Source organism: Lolium perenne, chromosome 1 (genome assembly GCF_019359855.2).
Source record: "Lolium perenne isolate Kyuss_39 chromosome 1, Kyuss_2.0, whole genome shotgun sequence".
Lineage (NCBI taxonomy): Eukaryota > Viridiplantae > Streptophyta > Magnoliopsida > Poales > Poaceae > Lolium > Lolium perenne.
In genome coordinates this window covers 76,907,279-76,926,581 of record NC_067244.2, presented here as the reverse complement: position 1 = coordinate 76,926,581, position 19,303 = coordinate 76,907,279, and the positions used below count along the sequence as shown (strand labels likewise).

General features: G+C 45.5%; 2 protein-coding genes across 7 annotated transcripts; both read left to right on the top strand.

Moving 5' to 3' along the window:
• The first annotated feature begins 2,133 nt into the window (after positions 1 to 2,133).
• On the top strand, positions 2,134 to 7,742 carry LOC127293812 (uncharacterized). 6 transcript variants are annotated; one of them, XR_007846168.2, is made up of 4 exons: positions 2,134 to 3,087; positions 3,663 to 5,059; positions 6,048 to 6,186; positions 7,303 to 7,742. XR_007846168.2 is itself a non-coding variant. In XM_051323478.2 (2 exons), exons 1-2 carry the CDS (start codon positions 2,219 to 2,221, stop codon positions 4,978 to 4,980), a joined length of 2,187 nt encoding a protein of 728 aa, XP_051179438.1. In that variant the 5' UTR covers positions 2,134 to 2,218; the 3' UTR covers positions 4,981 to 5,249. The 6 variants fall into 6 exon arrangements, 1 of the variants encoding a protein (XP_051179438.1); XR_007846159.2 differs by lacking the exon at positions 6,048 to 6,186; XR_007846170.2 differs by lacking the exon at positions 6,048 to 6,186 and having other exon boundaries at positions 3,663 to 5,073.
• A 136-nt stretch (positions 7,743 to 7,878) lies between these two features.
• Positions 7,879 to 10,693, top strand: LOC127293828 (pectate lyase-like). The gene is made up of 3 exons (XM_051323503.2): positions 7,879 to 9,851; positions 9,970 to 10,099; positions 10,221 to 10,693. Exons 1-3 carry the CDS (start codon positions 8,905 to 8,907, stop codon positions 10,434 to 10,436), a joined length of 1,293 nt encoding a protein of 430 aa, XP_051179463.1. The 5' UTR covers positions 7,879 to 8,904; the 3' UTR covers positions 10,437 to 10,693.
• The last annotated feature ends 8,610 nt before the right edge of the window (positions 10,694 to 19,303 follow it).

Below are 19,303 nucleotides of genomic sequence, written 5' to 3'. Positions count from 1 at the left end.
CTTGCTTTGCATCATTGCATAGTGTTGAACTCCCCACCATGATTAGTTCGAGTGAGAGACCGTGAGCTTGTTACTCTTGGAGGGAGACCTCCTAGTTGGCTTGGCGGTTGGTGGTCCGGTGATCTCTTCAAGGAAGATTGTGAAGAGGCCCGGACTTCTCCTTCGTGGAGCTTGTGAAGTGGTTTTGGAGCTTGCCATCTCCGGAGTGGACGAAAAGCTAACCATAAGGAAAGGGTCATTATCCTTCGTGGGTTTGGCTCGGAGAATAGGGTGAGCCTTCGTGGCGTTGGGGAATCCTTCGTGGGACCTCCACCCCTCCAAACGTGACGTACCTTCTTGCAAAGGAAGGGAACACGAGAATACATCCTCGTCTCCGCGTGCCTCGGTTATTTCTATACCCGATCTTACTTTCCTTGTGATAGCCATCGTGCTTGAAGTACATATATCTTGCTATCTCTTGTGCTACATATATCTTGTGCCTATCTTGCGTAGCTCTAGTTGTTATTGTTGCACTTATGTGAGCCTAGCATATTTAGGATTTGTGCTTGTAAAATAAACGTTAGTTTAATTCCGCATTCTTACAAGCCAAATCCGTAAGAGTTTTTAAACGCCTATTCACTCCCCCTCTAGGCGACATCTCGTCCTTTCAACAACGCGGACGGGCCGTCGATCTCGCAGATGTGGCTGTCGCAGATGGACGGCCGCGCCTGCTACTCCCCCGGTTACGGGGGACAACGACATGACCTTCGACCACAACGCGCCGTGCTCGTCGGATTCAGCGGCGAGGGGCAGCGACACCTTTCGATTCCCCGACCTGAACTCTTCGCCTGACCTACGCCGCACCGAGGGCCGCGTGACAGACGGCACCGGCCTTTCCCGCCACCTCTTCCCCGATGACGGCAGGAGCACCCACCAGGTGTTCGGCAGCGCGTCCGGCGTGTCCATGGGCGAGGACGAGGTGTGTTTCATTACCTTTTCTGTGTTATGTGCATCGTAGACACCGGCGGCGACTGAAAGTAGGTAACTTGTCGCGTTGATTGCCGTCGGGGAGGAGATCCTCATCGGCTGCTCAACGGCTTCTATGCTTTTGTTTGCGTTTTCAAATTCAAATCATCTATTGGGGCCGTCGTATGGGGCACGTCGGTGTGGGAGCAGCTCCCCCAAATGAAGGATGATGTGCCGACGTCCCCCATACAACAGTGCTGGTGCCCCTGCCGACGACTATTTGGGGGGAGGGGGGGGGGGGGCGCCGGTGGAGATGCTCTTAGGGATTCATTTCCAAGCTTTAACTTCTTCTCCGATGAACGCTGAAAGATAAAAAAAAATCGATAACCCACTTTGTACCTAATCAAAGACATCTAGCAAAGCCTACATCCAACAATAGTACTATCATTATTACATGGTCTAGAACTGAAGGGAGCCTTCAACTCGAATGGCAGCTATCACCTGCCCGGGCCGTCGAGCCGCCACACCATGGTGTCATATGCGCGGGCAGCGAGTTCCGGCGTCTCGAATGTGCCGAGCCAAAGCCGGTCGCTGCCGCGGGTGATTTTGGCGGCCCAGCGGCCAGAGGGGCGCAACCGGACTCGGTGGAAGCTGGTGTTGCTGCTCGGGCGGCGGAATGGCATCTTTGTGCGCTGCAGGGCGACGAGAAGCGGCGGTTCTTCTAGGGAAAAGCGCGATGCGTTTGGTAGTTTCCTGATCTACTCGCGGCGGCGAGCGGCGGTGGCTAGGATGGTGGGCTCGATGCAGGAAAAAAAGACGTTCGTGTGCGGGGAGAAGACAAAGTGATGGTTGGGAAACCGCACCGGCAGGTTTTAGAGCATCTCCAATGAATGATGTAGATGTAAAATTATACATGTTTGACAATGCAAAAAGCTCTAAAACAGGTGATAATAATGCATCATATGATGTACATTATACATCATCTGCTGGAGATGCTCTTATATGATGCGTCATCTAGGAGGTGATATATATTTGCATCGGCGTGGTGCAAAATTTGCATCCTAACGTAAAATTTTGGTGTTCTTTTTAATCTATATTATTTACTGGAGCTTTTTTTTTTCTCTAATGTATATATGAGTATGTGACGGTTATTTTTACATCTATATCATCTGCTGCTGCGGGAGATGGTCTTAGATAATCTTTCTTGAGTGATTTCTGCCTCGGCCGCGCCTGGCCGCCGCAGATGAAACCCCGGTGAGACCCGTCGTCAGATATGGCGCTGGTACCTCAGCCGCTGCTCTCTTTCTCCTTCGCCTCCCCAAACCTACCAATCCTCCGACTCCTCCGCCGCCCCCTCAAATCCTCCACCACCAAATGCTTCCTCCACCCCCATCGTTTCCCGCGGCGGCGCAACCAACCAGTCGCCCGCCTACCAGACGACGACGTGCATGACGTGGAGGCGGACATGCGGAGCTCTCCCGCCAGCTCCTCCGGTGCCCACCTCGTCGCCCCCCTGGATGACGAAGAGGGCGGCGACGGATGGGGTCCAGCCAATCCCAATGGCGACGGCGCAGAGGAGGGAGGGCAGCTCAGCGAATACGAGGCGGGTGAGTGGGACCCGCCTGTCAGCCCGTTCCGACCCCAGGCCCAGGAGCATAATCTCCAAGAGGAGGAGGAAGAAGACGACGATGAAGACGGCGGGGACTGCCCGTGGTGGGACCCGAGCTTCTTCTTGCCAAACCAAGAAGAGGCAAGCACAACCACCACCGCGGCAGTGGAAGAAATTCTCGCCTTCGCGAGGAGCCCAGCGGCGGCCGACGGCTCCGGATTCGCTGAGTTCTTGGCTGGTTACAGCCGCAGAGCCCTCGGCGAGGACGAATGCGTGGAAGTGATGATGAGGATGGGTGAGGAAGGGCTGGCGTTGGGGTGCCTCCACCACTTCTTCCGGTGGATGACGCGGACGCTCGAGGAGCAGCCGATGTCCTCGTCGCCGCAGGCATGGTTGGTGGCTCTCGTGTTGCTTGGACGGGCGCGGATGGCCGATGATGTCTTGGAGATTCTAGGAAGTTTGCCGCTGGAGAGGGGATTCCGGGAGGTGGTTCTGTACAACGCTGCAATGTCCGGTGTTGCCTACTGTGGAAGGTGAGCTGTCTTGATTTGTGTGGCAGAATGATCTTATTACAGTTCCATTCATGCAATTGCTTTTATAAAATTTGTTAAGACTTCTTGTTCTTCAAATATTTATGAAAAAGCAATGATGTTGCTGGGTTCTTAATGATGGACTTAAGATCCGAGCGACTTTGATTTGTTTCCCTGTTTCTAATTAGTACATCGATGAGCCTTCTCCTACAAAAAAAAATTGATATGCAATGCATGTTGTTAGTTATTAATAGCAGATGACCCAAGTGTATTTGATTTTGCTCATTTTAGCAACTGCATTTTAGGAAACTGGACTAGCAGGAAAAATATTTATTGGCAGATTTGCATAGATGCAAGTCTTTTTTTTCCCTCTTTAAGATTGAAGTGCACAACTATAGTCCCAACTAAGCATGAACATAGTGGAAATTCTAATATGCCACTCCCTCTGTTACATAATTCTTTGTCTTGATTTTAGTTCAAATGGAACTACAATCACAACAAGAATTATGAAACGAAAAGAGCACATTTCTTCTGTGCGTTTTGCTTTGTTGTGATATACATTCTTCTGCACACTTCAGATATGACGATACCTGGAAAATATTTGAGTTAATGGAGAAGAACAATGTCCAACCTGACCACATAACATCCTCGATCATGTTAATGGTAATGAAGAAGCGCAAGGCATCTGCTAAGGATGCATGGGAGTTCTTCCAGCGGATGAACAGAAAAGGTGTCAAGTGGAGCTTAGATGCCTCTGCCTCTCTAATTAAGATCTTTTGTGATGAGGGGCTGAAAAAGGAAGCTCTTATCTTCCAGTTAGAAATGGAGAAGAGAGGAATCCCATCAAACACGAGCATTTATAACATGATAATGAATGCATATTGCAAATGCAGTCAAATTGAAGAAGCTGAGGGACTCTTTGTTGAGATGAAAGAGAAAGGGTTAAAACCAACAACCCTGACCTATAATATCCTTATGGATGCCTACAGCAGAAGATTGCAGCCAGAAGTTGTTGAATCATTACTTCTGGAAATGCACAATTTAGGACTAGTGCGAAATGCTAGGTCATACAACTGTCTCATAAGTGCTTATGGGCAGCAGAAAAAAATGAGTGAAAAGGCTGAAGATGCTTTCCTGAGGATGAAGGCGGATGGCATTAAGCCTACATCTTCTTCGTATACTTCACTGCTTCGTGCATATGCAGTTAATGGGCAGGATGAAAAAGCTCATACGACATATACAGATATGAGAAGAGAAGGACTTAAGCCTTCCTTAGAAACATATACGGCTTTACTTGACATATTTAGGAGGGCTGGTGACACAGAGAAGTTAATGGATACATGGAAATCAATGATTGATGAAAAGGCTGGAGGCACTAGAGTCACATATCACATGGTACTTGATGGTTTGGCGAAGCATGGGTTGTATGTTCAGGCAAGAGATGTAATATCCGAGTTCGGAGAAATTGGTTTACCTCCTACAACTATGACTTACAACATTTTGATGAATGCTTATGCAAAGGGAGGACAGCATTACAAATTGCCCCAGCTCCTGAAAGAGATGTCTATTCTGGAACTAAAACCAGATTCAGTAACATATTCTACAATGATATATGCATATGTTCGTGTCCGTGACTTTTCGAGAGCATTCTATTACCACAAGCAGATGGTTCGAAGTGGGCAAGTGCCTGATGCTAAGTCATACAGAAAGCTGTTGAATACGTTGGATGTGAAATCTGCAAGGAAAAGCATAAAGAATAAAAGTACCATTGTGGGAATTATAAAGGGCAAATCTTCCTTAAAGCATAGGAAGGAAAAGAAGGATGAATTTTGGAAGAACAGTAAAAAGCGGTCTATGACCCAAGTCAATGGGTACCAGCGAAAAAGATTCTTGTGATGCCCTAGTTAAGTGGATAGATACTCATCCCCTATGTTATATCATGGTCCCCATGCTTAAATGCTCTTGAACTCTTCAGGTCAGAAATTACAGGTTTGCCGTGTTACTAATTCCATAAGCGTTCAATTTGATTGCCTGGTTGATCTTGATCTGAATAGATTTGATTTTTCATTTTAAGTTGCTTGGCCTTGAACACAATTCATGTAAATGAGCTTCATCTGTTCGTCACTTTTGTCAAGAGAGTTGAGACTTTTAACTCTTCTTATAGACTTTCTAATGCTCTAACAAGAATCTGATAAGGTGAAAAGATGCCATTTGGATCATATGAACCGATGGATTTTTTTGGAAATTAGAGGGAAAACCCCCAGTTCCATCTGTTAGAAATGAAAATAATACCTTTATTCAAGCATATATTAAGAGCATTAAACCATCCACAGGCCAATGAAAAGATGAATGATATTAATGTGAATGGGAAGGTTATTGTTGTTGGAAAGTAACACACATCATTTAAGTAACATACAACATCAGTTTATTGGCCTAAATCATTTAGTTATAAACTTATAATCTACAATACAAATCTATGTTTAACTTCGATTTTCTGCTAGGGTGCTCAGCAGTTTGACATTTGCGAGACCCAAGAACACTTGATGCATATAGCTTATAGACTGTAAAAAGAGGAATTCCTGAAGTATGAAATATTGATCATAGCATTGGTTCATCATAACAATAGCCAATAACCAGTTGGGCATGCCAATTATTTAATTCTCAAGTTCAGACCAGAATTTCATAAACTTTTTCTACACGAGAAGTGAATAAAACTGTTCCTTTTTTCAAAAGAATTTACACCAGTCTTTTAAGTTCTCCTGGGAGCTGCCACTGGTTTTGGCAATGCTGGTCATGTTCTTTCTGTATACTTGCTCTTGCTCCTATGATATAGTTTTAATACTTAGTACTAGTACAATATTTAGCACAAGCATGCTCTGTTTTCTGATCCTTATGAATTGGTAAAAGTTTAGATTCAGTTTTCTTGTGTGATCATGATTGTACCATTTATATTTCCAATATAGGTATCGCTGCGAAGGATGTCTTTTGGGTCAAACCTTTCGTTACAGGTCTAGGCCAGCACAGTCTGAACCACTTGTGCCAGTCGGCTTGGTCTTCTGATCTGACTGGAACTCCTAGTCCTAGTTCCTATCAATCGAATCGGTACGACAGTCTGATTGCTACTACTTTTAGCTGTGCCAGATCAGGAGTGGCACCTGATTGCAGTGTGTTAAGAAGAGTTCTAGTCCTAGTTGTGTTCAGCTATGTGCTACTGTAACTGAGTCTAAGTACTACTTCGGTTCAGGTCCCAGTTTAGTCAGGCAATATGCCTAGTCCATATGGTATTCCTAGTCTAGAGGCTGCCATGTAAGTGCAGCTAGTAAACTCTTTTGAAGGCAAGCAATAAACAGAAGTTCTATAAGTCACTACTTGTTCATAGTCTTGAGCCCCACCTTGCAAATGGGGGTGAACCTCGTTATCTCTTGCGCTCGGACCCAAATTTTCGTCTAAACCTCAATCCACCCCTTACTAACACCCAAGCAGATAACTATCATTTCCGTGCTGTCATTTTATGAAGACATGGTTTCTTTATTAGAGTTGCTTTTGCTAGGTTCTTTGGTTAGCTGGTTAACTGGGCTATGTGAAATTCTGATGCAACATGATAGCTGAGAACTACTGTGGTGGACAAATTTGAAATATAAATGGATATGATATAACCATTTATATTTAGTACACGAAGTTACGTTAGAAAACCTTGAAAAATACACTAAGAAGTGATGTCTGTCTTGAAAAATCCACTAACAAGTGGTAATTGATTTTCAGAACTAAAAGAATTCATATTTACCTATACATAAAAAAGAACTAGATGCAACTGTTAATGTTTCTCATAAACATATTACCATCTCTTTTACCATTTTAAAGATAACATAGGATTGGTAGTAACATGTCGGAACACATCTAGATGGACAGATGCAAATTGTCTGGTAAAATGTAGGGTTGTAGGCTAAATTTTTCACTTGCATATCACTCCTGTCTATCCGTGTTTATTAGATTTTTACTTATGGTTAATTAACTTTTGACTTCATTATAATTCATTGATGAATAGCTCACTAACGGTTTCCAATTATTACTGTATAAAATTAACTGTCAAATTTTGAAGTGACATAGAGTAGATTTTTTTTTGGTAACAGCATATTCAGAATTCACTTTTCTTATGGACACAGTGAAATTCTTCCAAGGGAAATTTTGCTCCTTATTTCTTATGTTTGGTTCATGCAGATCGCATTTGTAGGTCCATGTCCAGCTTAAAACATTACACATGAAATATTTTAAAGGTGCGTGTCATCTGTGGACCTGCATTTGAGAAATATCCAAACTAGAACAAGTTCTTCACCAAGAGGCTGTAGTGTTAAATAATGGCAGTTCAAGAGTTGCAATTGCAAGCATTCCTTACCATGAAGTTAAAACATACTGTCGTTTTGGATCTGATATTCCAAGACATGGTTGGCCAGTTACGTCATATGCAAGATTCTTATTTTATTTGGAAGTCTCTGACCTTCGGTACTCATCTGACTAGTTAGACTGAAGCTAACGGCATCAGAAAGTGTGAGGTGGTTGGCAAATTAGAGGATTGTAGAAATAAAAAATGAAATACTCTGTTTTTTCGCAACTTATTGGCAACATATTACGATTACCTTCCCGAGGTGTGGGATTCCTTTCTTTTTTTTCACAGAGAAACCCCTCACCAAGCAGCGGAGCTCAGCATTTCCACCACACCGACGCCTCCGGTCTCCCCCGCGGTTCCCTTTCCCGATAAGCAGCTGATCTTGGCCGTTGGATCGACGTATAAATAGCCACGGGCACGCAAGGCCGGACCTCTATTTCTTCACCTGCCTCCCCTCCCACCTGGGCATGGCGACCTTCTCCATGGAGGTGTTCGACAACGAGGTCGTCCCGTCCACGCTCAGCAGCATCGCGCCCATCCTGCGCGTCGCCGCCGAGATCGAGCCCAAGCGCCCCCGAGAAGGGGCGTCGACTTCTGGTGCTGTTGCGCTAGCATTGTTGGTTTGGTGGATGAAGGGAGTCAACTGAAGTGTCTTTACCTTTAGAACCTATGATCATTTCTTGCCTTCCCGATCTGCCAAAGGAAGAAAAGATCAAAGTTGACATCTTCTGATTTTGTCATCTTGGATAGCATACAGTGTAGAACTTTTGTAGCCGAGGGATCATATCATCCACACCATCACTTCTGAATCCTAGGTGAGACCTGAACTGAGCAGCTATGGTGTAAGGACAGAGGAAGAAGGTGTGTTTATGAGCAATGCTACACATACGGAACACTTCTACGGAATAATCTTACGGACTCACGCAGAGGCAGTGCAAATCCAAACTCAGCCCCGGGTTTTCAGCATTGCATCAAATTTCAACCAACCAACACAGCCCACGTTAGCCTGTAAGATTTCTGTAACCCGAATCAGTCCGTACGTCTAGGATTATTGTGTGTTTATCGTCTCCAGCGTGCCGGGGCTACATGAGCATGGACTCATTTTGGAGTAGACTATGCTGCATTAGTCAAAGCGATGGTACAAGTTACATAAAGGGTCACAATAAAAAAAAGAAATTACAAACAAGTCCCTAGATTTTGCACAAGAACCTCTAAGGAACTTACTTTGCATGAACTATTGTGATAACTCTGGCATTGGAATCTCTCCCCTCCATTTCGGTTTCCATTTTGGCAGTAATTTAAGATTTCGGTCTGTCTTCCGTATGCCAGATTCAAGGAAATCCATATATACCTGATTTGTGGCGCTTAAAATCAGCATTATTGACAAAAATCAAGCAGGAAAATCAGGTAGTTCCTAAAGTGGTGATTTCGATGATATGTTGCCATATACTGCTGCGCCTGTTCTATGTAATATACGACCTTCGGCTTCCAGAGTTGATCGATCTCTACAGAACCTACCTACTCGATCTGCAGGGCCTGCATCGGCAGCGGCTTCCAATAAATCACTACCACGAACAATGGCCATTCTCCTCTTCTTATTCTTCACATCCAATTTACCCGTTTCCTACACTTCGCCGCTGCCGATCAGTGAGAACTCCACCAGCAACAACATATCATCGCACCGACGAACTCCAACTGGGAGCTGCGGCACCGGCAACCCGGTGGACGACTGCTGGCGTTGCGACCCCAGCTGGGCAACCAACCGGCAGCGCCTCGCCGACTGCGCCATCGGGTTCGGCCGCAACGCCCTCGGCGGCAAGAACGGCAGGATATACGTGGTGACGGACCCCGGCGACGACGACCCGGCGAGGCCAGCTCCCGGCACGCTCCGGTACGGCCTCGCCCAGCACGAGCCCCTCTGGATCGTCTTCGACCGCGACATGACGATCCGGCCCAGGCAGGAGCTCCTGGTGAGCTCGTACAAGACCGTGGACGGCCGCGGCGCCCGCGTCGTGGTCGGCGACGGCGGCGCGTGCTTCACGCTGAGGAACGTGAGCAACGTCATCATCCACGGCGTCACCATACGCCAGTGCAGGCCCGCGCGCAAGTCTGCGAGGGGCTGGGAGCTGTCGGACGGCGACGGTGTCACCGTCTTCCGCTCCCGGGACGTGTGGGTCGACCGCTGCTCGCTGGAGGACTGCGCCGACGGCCTCCTCGACGTGATCGAGGCATCCACCGCCGTCACCGTCTCCAACTGCCTCATGACCAACCACGACAAGGCCATGCTCCTCGGCCACAACGACGCCTTCTCCGACGACAGGGGCATGCGGGTCACCGTTGCGTTCAACCGCTTCGGGCCAGGTCTCGTGCAGAGAATGCCAAGGTCATGCTCATGCCACCCCAAATTAACCTCGTGTGTACAAATCTCGTTTCGCCGGCCAAACCTCGTGTGCTCGTCGGATTAGGGCACTGATCGATCGATGTGATGATAATTTTGACAGGTGCCGGTTCGGCGTGTTCCACGTCGTCAACAATGACTACGTGAGCTGGGAGAAATACGCCATCGGAGGCAGCGCATCGCCGACCATCCTTAGCCAGGGCAACAGGTTCTGCGCCGGCAAGGAGAAAGAGGTGCATTGCGTCGCCTGACCTCTTCTCAGATCGTAGCCTCTCCCCTTTAGTCATCCTCGAGTCGATCTCCTTTGAACAAGGTGACCATCCATGAAACTCTGTATGCACGCAATTCCTGCAGGTGACGAAGCGCGACGGCGATCCACCCAACAGCGAGTGGCGGAACTGGAGCTGGACATCGGACGGCGATCTCATGCTCAACGGCGCCTTCTTCAGGGCGTCGGGCAGACCGGGACCTGCGGTTAAGGCCCCTAGTTTTGTCAAGTCTGCCTCTTTTGTGGCGCCCATGACTGCCTCCGCCGGGGCGCTCTCATGCAACAAGGGTTGTCTGTGCTGAAAGCCACAATCCTCAGCTCCCCGTAGATAGGCACGCACAGTAAAGCAGGAAGCAACCATATCAGATTCCATCCTCTGCGGCTCTATCTGACTCCCTTCAGCTGTTTTGTTTCCCACAAGCTCACGATAGTCCTTTTATTCAATTGAGCATTGAGTAATAAGAATCTTGTATATGCCTGGTAGTGTTATTTTTAGCAATTGGCCGTGGCTCGTTGATCGCAAGTTCAGAATCTTCATTCAGGTGAAAACGGTAGCCTCATTTTGTTGGATTGCAGAAATTCGTCCCCCTCTGCAGTTATCTACTAGTGTATCATGTTTGTGGGCTATTATTCAATGACAAGTTTTATAGATAAAAGGCACTCAAGTGTTCAACATTAAATTAACAAAGCCACCAACGCGAAAACGATACAAAGTGCTGAACCCAGCTTACAGAACGAAATCACACACCCACACGAACTACCAAAGAGGCTACAACCGGAAGTGCGACCAACATGCTCAGCCAAAACGCCTACGAGGACTCGGAGTAGAGCTGGAAGCTACAGTGTCGGGCCGGAGCTCACTCGCGAGCGAGCCATTTTTCACGTGTGCTGTTGACAGAACTCTTCCGTCGTAGAAACGCCACCGGAAGCCGACCACCACCGGGGACCAACCCACGTTGCTCACAGACCGAAAAGCAGCGCCAAGGAAGCTCGACAAGGGAAGGGCAAGGAGCAAGCCTTGCCGAAGATCGCCGAAGAATCACCTCCGTCACAACCATCGGCGAGCCTCGTGTTGTGGGCTCCAAGACCGTGTCTTCAAGAAGAGCACGACACCGGAGTGCCGCCACCTCCCGATCCGAGGATCTTGGGTTTTCTGTCAACACCCGGATTTTTAAGTCCAGATGCCTATTATGCCATTCATCGCAATCCCAGGAATATTGTTTTTGCGAGACATAACAGAATGACATCACAAAACATCATTCATTACAACATCATAATAGTCTTACAAATAAAGGATCACATGATCCAGTCTCATTACAATAATAGTTGATCTATTGATCAATTACAGAACACATAGCGAAAGCGAAGTAGCGTAGTAGTAATCCATCTGTTCCACAGGCAACTGTTGACGTCAGGAGTGGTCCTAGTTGTCGTAGACGTCTTGCTGTCCTTCATCTTGGTACTGGGGCTCTTCTTCATAGTCTGACCATTTGAATAGCCAGGGACACAGCCGTGAGTACTTTAAAGTACTCGCAAACTAATACTAAGGTAAGTACTATCACTATATTAATGGGGTTCTAAGCTCTAGGTTCATTTGCATTAAGCCAGTTTTATTTCATAAGCACTTTAGTAATAAAAGACTCTTTGATTGTCTAACTAACCCAAGTGGGAACATTAGTGTCATTCCCACAATTCTGTTGTGATTCAAAGTCAAAGTCACCTTTCAATTCAAGTCACAAGTCACCATTCATATTTTTGGAAAAGTTCTGATGACGGAACAGTATGGTCTTTCCAACTGTCCATGACCGTGGACGCGGCTATTCGAATGGATTAAACTCTGCAGAGGTCGTACACTTGTGCCACAATAATTGCAATAGTCCATCAGGGGTAACTGGCCCTGATTTATCGCACTCAGTGCGCGAACTACCAATCATAACCTTTCATTTACATACCCTAGTATAGGCACCTCTCCCCATGAGCTTGGCCTCCCAGTTAAGACCAACAATCAACCTGGGAACTGCACAGGGCTTGGGTCTGACATTCACCTCATTTCACATCATTTCACTTTTAATGGAGGCAGCCTCGGCATAACCCCGATGACGCTTGTTCAGAGGGAACCCATACTAAAATACATAAGTTTCCAGCTATGCCTTACCCAAATTCAGGTATTGGGGGGGTACTTGAAAAATTGGAATGGTATCGCATCCGAACCCAACCATCAGTTTTGGTAAATTTCACCAAGTCATTCACAATTGATATTCACCTTCAAAATCTGTCAATAGAATGACTCATCATTCCAAGGTTTTCAAAGTCATTGGTTTTCACAAGTTCCCATCTAGAGTAGTCACTTTTAGTTTTTAGCACTAGCAACTAGTCATGAGGGGTACTAAGTAACTTGTAGCTCTCTAGGCTAAGTGTGATGCTCTTAAGTTCAAAAAAAAAGTGTGATGCTCTTGTACTACTACATAACTAAACCAAGTGGATCATGAATCAAAAATAAACCTTGATAAACCAAAGTCAAAACTTGTAAAGTAAAAATTTGGGATAAGATCATTAAGCATAAGGTAAGATGTAATGGTGCCTTGCTCTTGTAGAGCTTTGCACTTTGGGTATCTTGCAATAATATTAGCTTGCCTTGATTGGGGTAGTGATCAAAGTTCTCTTCTTCTTCTTGGTAGAAATCCTCCTCCTCTTGATAGTCTCCGGTACTAGCGTCTATAAACGAATACGAGGATACAAACACCAATCAATACTTAAGTGGACTAGTTTAGCCTTAAGGGCCCACCCAAGATGATCTAGCATCATCACTTTGCATTGCTACCCAAAATCATGCTAGGGTTTTCTTACTTAGTGTTAGGAAAATAATTTCCTCTCATTAAAATGTGGATTAGGGTTTCTCTTTAGTTTGGAGAACTAATTTCCTCTCATTGAATCTTGTTAAGATTTAATATCCTCAAATAACAATGTATGGTCACATGTTGACCAAGGTCAACACTTCACACTTATCATTTGAGAAACATGATTTAAATGAGGTTCTATACCTCATGAAATTTAAATCCTATTTGATTTAATATCCTCAAGTGAGAAAATATGAGACCATGCAGCAAGGGTCATCACATTACTTCATAACACTTGGGAAGATGATTTTAAATGAGGTGCTACACCTCATAGATTTGAAACCTTAATTTTGAAATAGTTTATATGGGCTAGAATTTGACTATATAGCCAATATTTTGCTCTAGCCCATGATAATATACAGTACCCCAATCATATTTTTGCAAAAAATTAGAGTTTTTGAAATGTGAATTATGAGAATTTGAATCACCTCAAAACTCATCATGGTTGATTTTATAAATTTATTTGAATTCTGAAAACTCTCTGTCTTGTTATTTTTACTATTCAAATTCTACAAACGATCTTGGTTTGAAACCAGTGGGGTTGGATAGATCATTTCATATAATTTCCAACAACATCAAATTCACTAAATTTGGATAGGTGGATTTGAAACTATTTGATTTTTAGTAAAGCATCTGCAAGCAAATTGTGTTATAAATCAAATCAACTAATTCAAATTGGTGGGCTGCGCGGAAAAACTAAGTGGGCTGGCCCAGTAACGCTTCAGCGCGCCGCAGGCCGCCTGACATGTGGGGTCTACATGTCAGTGGCGTTTTAAATGCCGAACCGGTACGCGGTGATGCGGGCCGTTGGATTAAAAGGGTGATCGACGGCTATCGGTCGTCCTCGTCCTCGAGCAGGAGCGCCGAGGAGCTAACCCTACCGGCGGCGAGGAGGGTAGCTAGGGGATACCTGGGGCTCCGGCGAGGACCAGAGAGGCGGACGATCGGCGTGGAAGACGAAGGCGAGTCGAAGGAGGGTCGAGGGAGCGGCGGAGGTGGCCTGGAGCTTCTCCTCCGTCGAGCTACGGCGGCAGCGGTCTCCGGTTAAATTGCGGTGGCGGAGTGGATAATGTGGATAAGCAAGGGGTCGAGGAAGCTCAGAGAGAGGAGGAGAGTCGATGGTGTGCAGAATGGAGGCGAGGGGGTCCTCCTTTTATAGGGGCGCGAGGTGGCCGAGGTGGAGCGGGGCAGGCGATGGTGACGACGGCGCTAGGGGTCGCGAGAGGTCAGCGGGGTTGTTGCGCACTGTGGGCGACGTCGAGGCGGTGGTAACGCGCGTCGTGGCACAGCCAATGGAGGACAGAGCAGCTCGGGAGACGTCATGTACTGGCGCAGGTACCGGCAGACGTCGTTGATGGCGTCGTCATGTACGGGGTTCCCGCGGTCCAATGGCGGTGTCTAGGCGCTTGCTGACGTCGAGGTGAGCAGGTGGGTGAAGAAAAGGAGGCGAGAGGAGGACGGAGTCGTCGGGGCGAGGAGATGTCCTGGCGCGTCCAGGGCGTCCTTGTGCGCGCGCTGGCGTGTCCTGGGCGTCGTGGGCGCGTCTAGGCACGTCGGTGTGGTGCGTGTCTCTGGCTTTGACGTGCACCAGCAGGTCCAGTGAAGTGAGGAGAAGCGAGATGACATGGTTGGGCACGTCGGAGTGGACCAGAGAGAGGATGAGCATGTGGTGTGTCATGCCATGCACGTCATGACATGTTTCTCCAAAATTTTGCACAAGCCATACTGTCTCTGGTACTGGAGTGATGCAAGGAGTTGCTAGAGGTACATGTGATGATTTAGGGTTGATGGTTAGGGCAATAAACTGCTGGGTTTTTGAGTGTATGTAGTTGGTAGAATGGTGCACATAAGGTGTTCGGTTAAATGGCCGCAAGAGATCAACTTTCAAATTTTTCAATGAATTTTGGTGGAGTGTTATCATATAATATTTGAAGTATAATTGTGATGGTGGTGCTCAAAATTGAGTTGATTTGCAAAATGCCAAATTGGGTATGATCTTGTTTTTGTTTCATGGTTGCTACTTTGCTTGATCACCATTTGGATTTGAGCAAGAATTTGCAGGGGTTGTTTCGAGCAAAGTTATTCACCTTGATGTTTTCTTGGATAAGGTGCGAAGAGTTGAGGTGGTCTAGTTTAAGATTTGCTTTATAGAGAGGCTCAAAGTGGGTAACATTTTATTATGGGCAGATTTGACCATTATCATATGTAGCTTGGATTTGAATTTTTCTTTCCTTTGATTTGTGTTTCTTTGATTCAAAAGGTTTTATTAAGTGTTTAGTTTCATTTTACAAGCAATGGCACAAGCCAAATTGGCCTAGGTCAAAGTTTTGCAAAATGGCCATAAGCACATGTATGTGATGAAGTGCATTTTTCTTAATTTCTTAATTTCCTTTTCTTTGCTTCACTTAGGCATGGTTTAGGGTTTATTTAGTGTTAGATTGAGTTTGGTAAAGGTTTCAAATCATTTGGGTAGAGTATGAAGGCATAGGGCAAGATTGGATAATATGGCTAAGTGCCACATATGCTTCTATGCATAATTTTCTTTCCTTTTTATTTCTCATTTGATTGAGTTGGTAAGTACTAGGTTAGGTTTGTTTAGGCCTTTCAAATCATCCAATAAGGTAGAGCAAGGCCTAATTGATTATTTGCAAATATTAGCCATAGGCTTACATAGGTCTTTTCTTTTTAATTTAATTTCTTTTTATTTTGTTTATAATGGATGGTGAGAAGAGGGGTGAGGTTTAGGGTTTAGTGGGGTCTAATAATGGTTCACCACCATTTAGCAAGGTCAGAATGGTATTGGTCAAGAATTGCATACTAGGGCTATATGCCCACATATGTCTTTTTATTTTATTTTAGTTTCTTCATATTTGATCCTATTTGGTTTTGAGAAGGTTAGGGTTTAGGGTTTTGGAAGTATGTTCAATGTAACAAACAAACAATCATGGAAATAACACAAGTATTAGGTATGAGTGACATAGGCATCCCAAATGGGCCTGCCGAAGATGGTACCCGGGGTTTACTGGAGGCCCAATACCCGAAGAATAAGAAGATTCGGGAGCCCAAGATTTACTAAGGAAAGATAGAGTTGTAATAGGAAGTGTTGTTTGTAATCTGGCGGGATGAGTTAGAAACCGTCCCGGACTCTGTAAACTTGTATAGCACGAATCCCTCGGCTTCACCTCATATATAAGGGGGAGTCGAGGGACAAAGAATCAACCGAATCATTGTCTGCAAACCCTAGTTTTCATAGTCGTCGAGTACTTTTCGGCTGAAACCTTCGAGATCTACTTGCCCTCTACTTCTAACTAAACCCTAGCCTACAATCCATAGGCATTGACAAGTTAATCCCTTGTCAATGAGCACTATGCATAGCATCATATGTAAGAAAGTTTTTGTTGGTTCTCATTTTTGGAAAAAGGAAATTCATTTTCTTCTTTGTTTGAAAATTTGGGATGTTACAAACCCTTCCCCCTTAAACAAATCTCGTCCCGAGATTTTAAGAAAAGTTAGGTTCCTAAGAGAGATTGAGCAATTGGATTAACAGGAAAACATACTTGGCATGGCCTGAGGTGCTTCCTGTGCTTCTGTTGCATTCATGTGGTAGAGACGGCCGTTGTGGTTGTTCTGGTTCCTTCTGGCTGCGAAGCGGCGCTGTTGCTGGGCAGGTGTAGCAGTATTGGGGGTAGTCTTGGCTAGCTTCTTTGGGCACTCATTGGAGTAATTCCCAACAGTTCCACATTCATAGCAGGTTATCATTGACTTGTCCTTTGGGGCAATGGGGGTAGCATTGCTCCCAGTCCTTGGGGCAGTATTGGTGTTGTTGTTGTTGTTACCATTGTTGTTGTTGCTGTTGTGGTGGTTGTTGATGTTGCCTCCGGGCTTCGGGGGTCCTCCATTGTTGTTGGAGTAGTTTGGACGGTAAGTCTGAGCAAGGGGCTTGTTGTGCCTTGGGGTAAATCCTCCAGAGGAGTTGTTGCGGTACTTTTGTGTATGATGGGGTCCATTCTGGTTCATCATTCTTCTCTTGCGGTTCTCGTTGGCTTGGTGCAGTTTTCCTTCCATCTGTATGGCTGAGTCCACCAGGGCTTCCAAGTCAGCGAACGGAATGTTCACCAACACAGTTTGCATTTCATCATGCAGTCTGTTCAAAAATCTCTCCTTCCTTTTCTCATTGGTGTCGGTCTCATCCGGGGCGTACCTTGATAGAGTAAGGAACCTGTCGCGGTATTCCACCACGGACATTCTGCCTTGCTTGAGTTCCCGGAACTCGTCTCTCATCTTCTTGATCAGTCCCTGGGGTACATGGTATTTGCTGAACTTGAGTTTGAAGTCTTCCCAAGTCATCATTTGCCCCGCATTCATTGCACGGGCACTTGTCCACCAGGCTCTTGCACGTCCTGACAGGTAGTGGGTGGCGAACAGTACTTTCTCTGCGGCTTCAACTCCCGCAACTTCTAGGTTGTTCTCCATTGTCTGGAGCCAGTCATCTGCGTCAAGTGGCTCTTCAGTCTTGCTAAACATGGGTGGATTGGTGTTCTGAAAGTTCTTCAGCTTTGATCTAGGGTGATCGTGGTTTCCATGGCCTTGATTGTTCTGAGCTATCTGCTGTAGTGCGGCAATATTGGCTTGTCGTTCACCTCTTTTGGCTTCTCGATCTGCCATCATCATCTGGAGCATCTGCATCATTGCGTCTTGGTTGGTGCTGCGGGTTGGTGGGGCCATCTGAACATTGAGGTAGATGATAAGATAAGAGGGAAATTTCTATGGTTTGTTTGGGTTAAGTTTAAAAAGTTCAAAACTTGAAAACTTGAGTAGTGTTGAGGGGGTAAAAACCAACAACACTTTTTCATTCATACCAAGCATCACACATTACAAAGCTAACACACCGTTGGTTTGAAGAAACATTCATTCGCTCTACGATACAAGGGGATCCTGATACAAACTCACACCTACTCAAGTGCTTTAGTGATACTACTCTTCAGGGTAGATTCTTCGTCTTCACAGGTAATGTGCTTGGCGAAAGGTGAGGGCGTTGTCCAACTCCTTGCGGGTCTTGTACATCATGAAATCAATATATGCCACATAGTGGTTCATCTTCGGGTGCGGTGGCATGGTTATTGGCCTTCCCATGGGATCATGTCTTGGGTAGTAGATGAAGCGAGTGTTCTTGAGCTTGTTCACATTCTGCCCACACAGACGGGCAATTGCTTCTTGCATGGCTCTAGCTATTCCATCCTTCCAAGTGTTCCCCGTTACAGAAAATCAGATTGTTTCCCAAGTTGGGGCTCCAAGCCTTCCTCTCAGATCTGCAGTCACTTCCCACCAAGGTTGTCCTCCCGAGTGATTATTGAGTGGTATTCCGAAGAACTCAGGATACTGGCGTCCTAGATATTCAACCAGTTGCTTCAAATCCTTCTCAAACGTTAGGTTTCCTCCGTGGCCAAGCTGATAGGATTTGCAGGTGTACTCCATCTGTGAACCATTTAGGATGGGTAAGTTAGTGAAGTGATCGAGTGTGCAAACTTTTATGTAGAATTTTCAAGGAAAAGTAAAGCATGAATTTCTTATTTTGAAGAAGATCTCAAGGATAAGAGGAAGAATAAGTTTTCATAAATATTCACTTGATTTGTTTTAAAACTAAGTTTTTCAGACGTCCATTCTTACTAGGGTCTCCTAAGGTCAAACAATGGCTCTGATACCAACTTGTCAGCACCCGGATTTTTAAGTCCAGATGCCTATTATGCCATTCATAGCAATCCCAGGAATATTGTTTTTGCGAGACATAACAGATTGATATCACAGAACATCATTCATTACAACATCATAATAGTCTTACAAATAAAGGATCACATGATCCAGTCTCATTACAATAATAGTTGATCTATTGATCAATTACAGAACACATAGCGGAAGCGAAATAGCGTAGTAGTAATCCATCTGTTCCACAGGCAACTGTTGACGTCAGGAGTGGTCTTAGTTGTCGTAGACGTCCTGCTGTCCTTCATCTTGGTACTGGGGCTCTTCTTCATAGTCTGGCCATTTGAATAGCCAGGGACACAACCGTGAGTACTTTAAAGTACTCGCAAACTAATACTAAGGTAAGTACTATCACTATATTAATGGGGTTCTAAGCTCTAGTTTCATTTGCATTAAGCTAGTTTTATTTCATAAGCACTTTAGTAATAAAAGACTCTTTGATTGTCTAACTAACTCAAGTGGGAACATTAGTGTCATTCCCACAACTCTGTTGTGATTCAAAGTCAAAGTCA

Bases quoted from the DNA above. Each gene is read 5' to 3' on its own strand.
- LOC127293812 (XM_051323478.2), top strand. From the start codon at position 2,219: ATGGCGCTGGTACCTCAGCCGCTGCTCTCTTTCTCCTTCGCCTCCCCA. The intron at 3,088-3,662 runs GTGAGCTGTCTT...TGCACACTTCAG, and splicing joins GGTGTTGCCTACTGTGGAAG to ATATGACGATACCTGGAAAA.
- LOC127293828 (XM_051323503.2), top strand. From the start codon at position 8,905: ATGTTGCCATATACTGCTGCGCCTGTTCTATGTAATATACGACCTTCG. The intron at 9,852-9,969 runs GTCATGCTCATG...TAATTTTGACAG, and splicing joins CTCGTGCAGAGAATGCCAAG to GTGCCGGTTCGGCGTGTTCC. The intron at 10,100-10,220 runs GTGCATTGCGTC...CAATTCCTGCAG, and splicing joins GCGCCGGCAAGGAGAAAGAG to GTGACGAAGCGCGACGGCGA.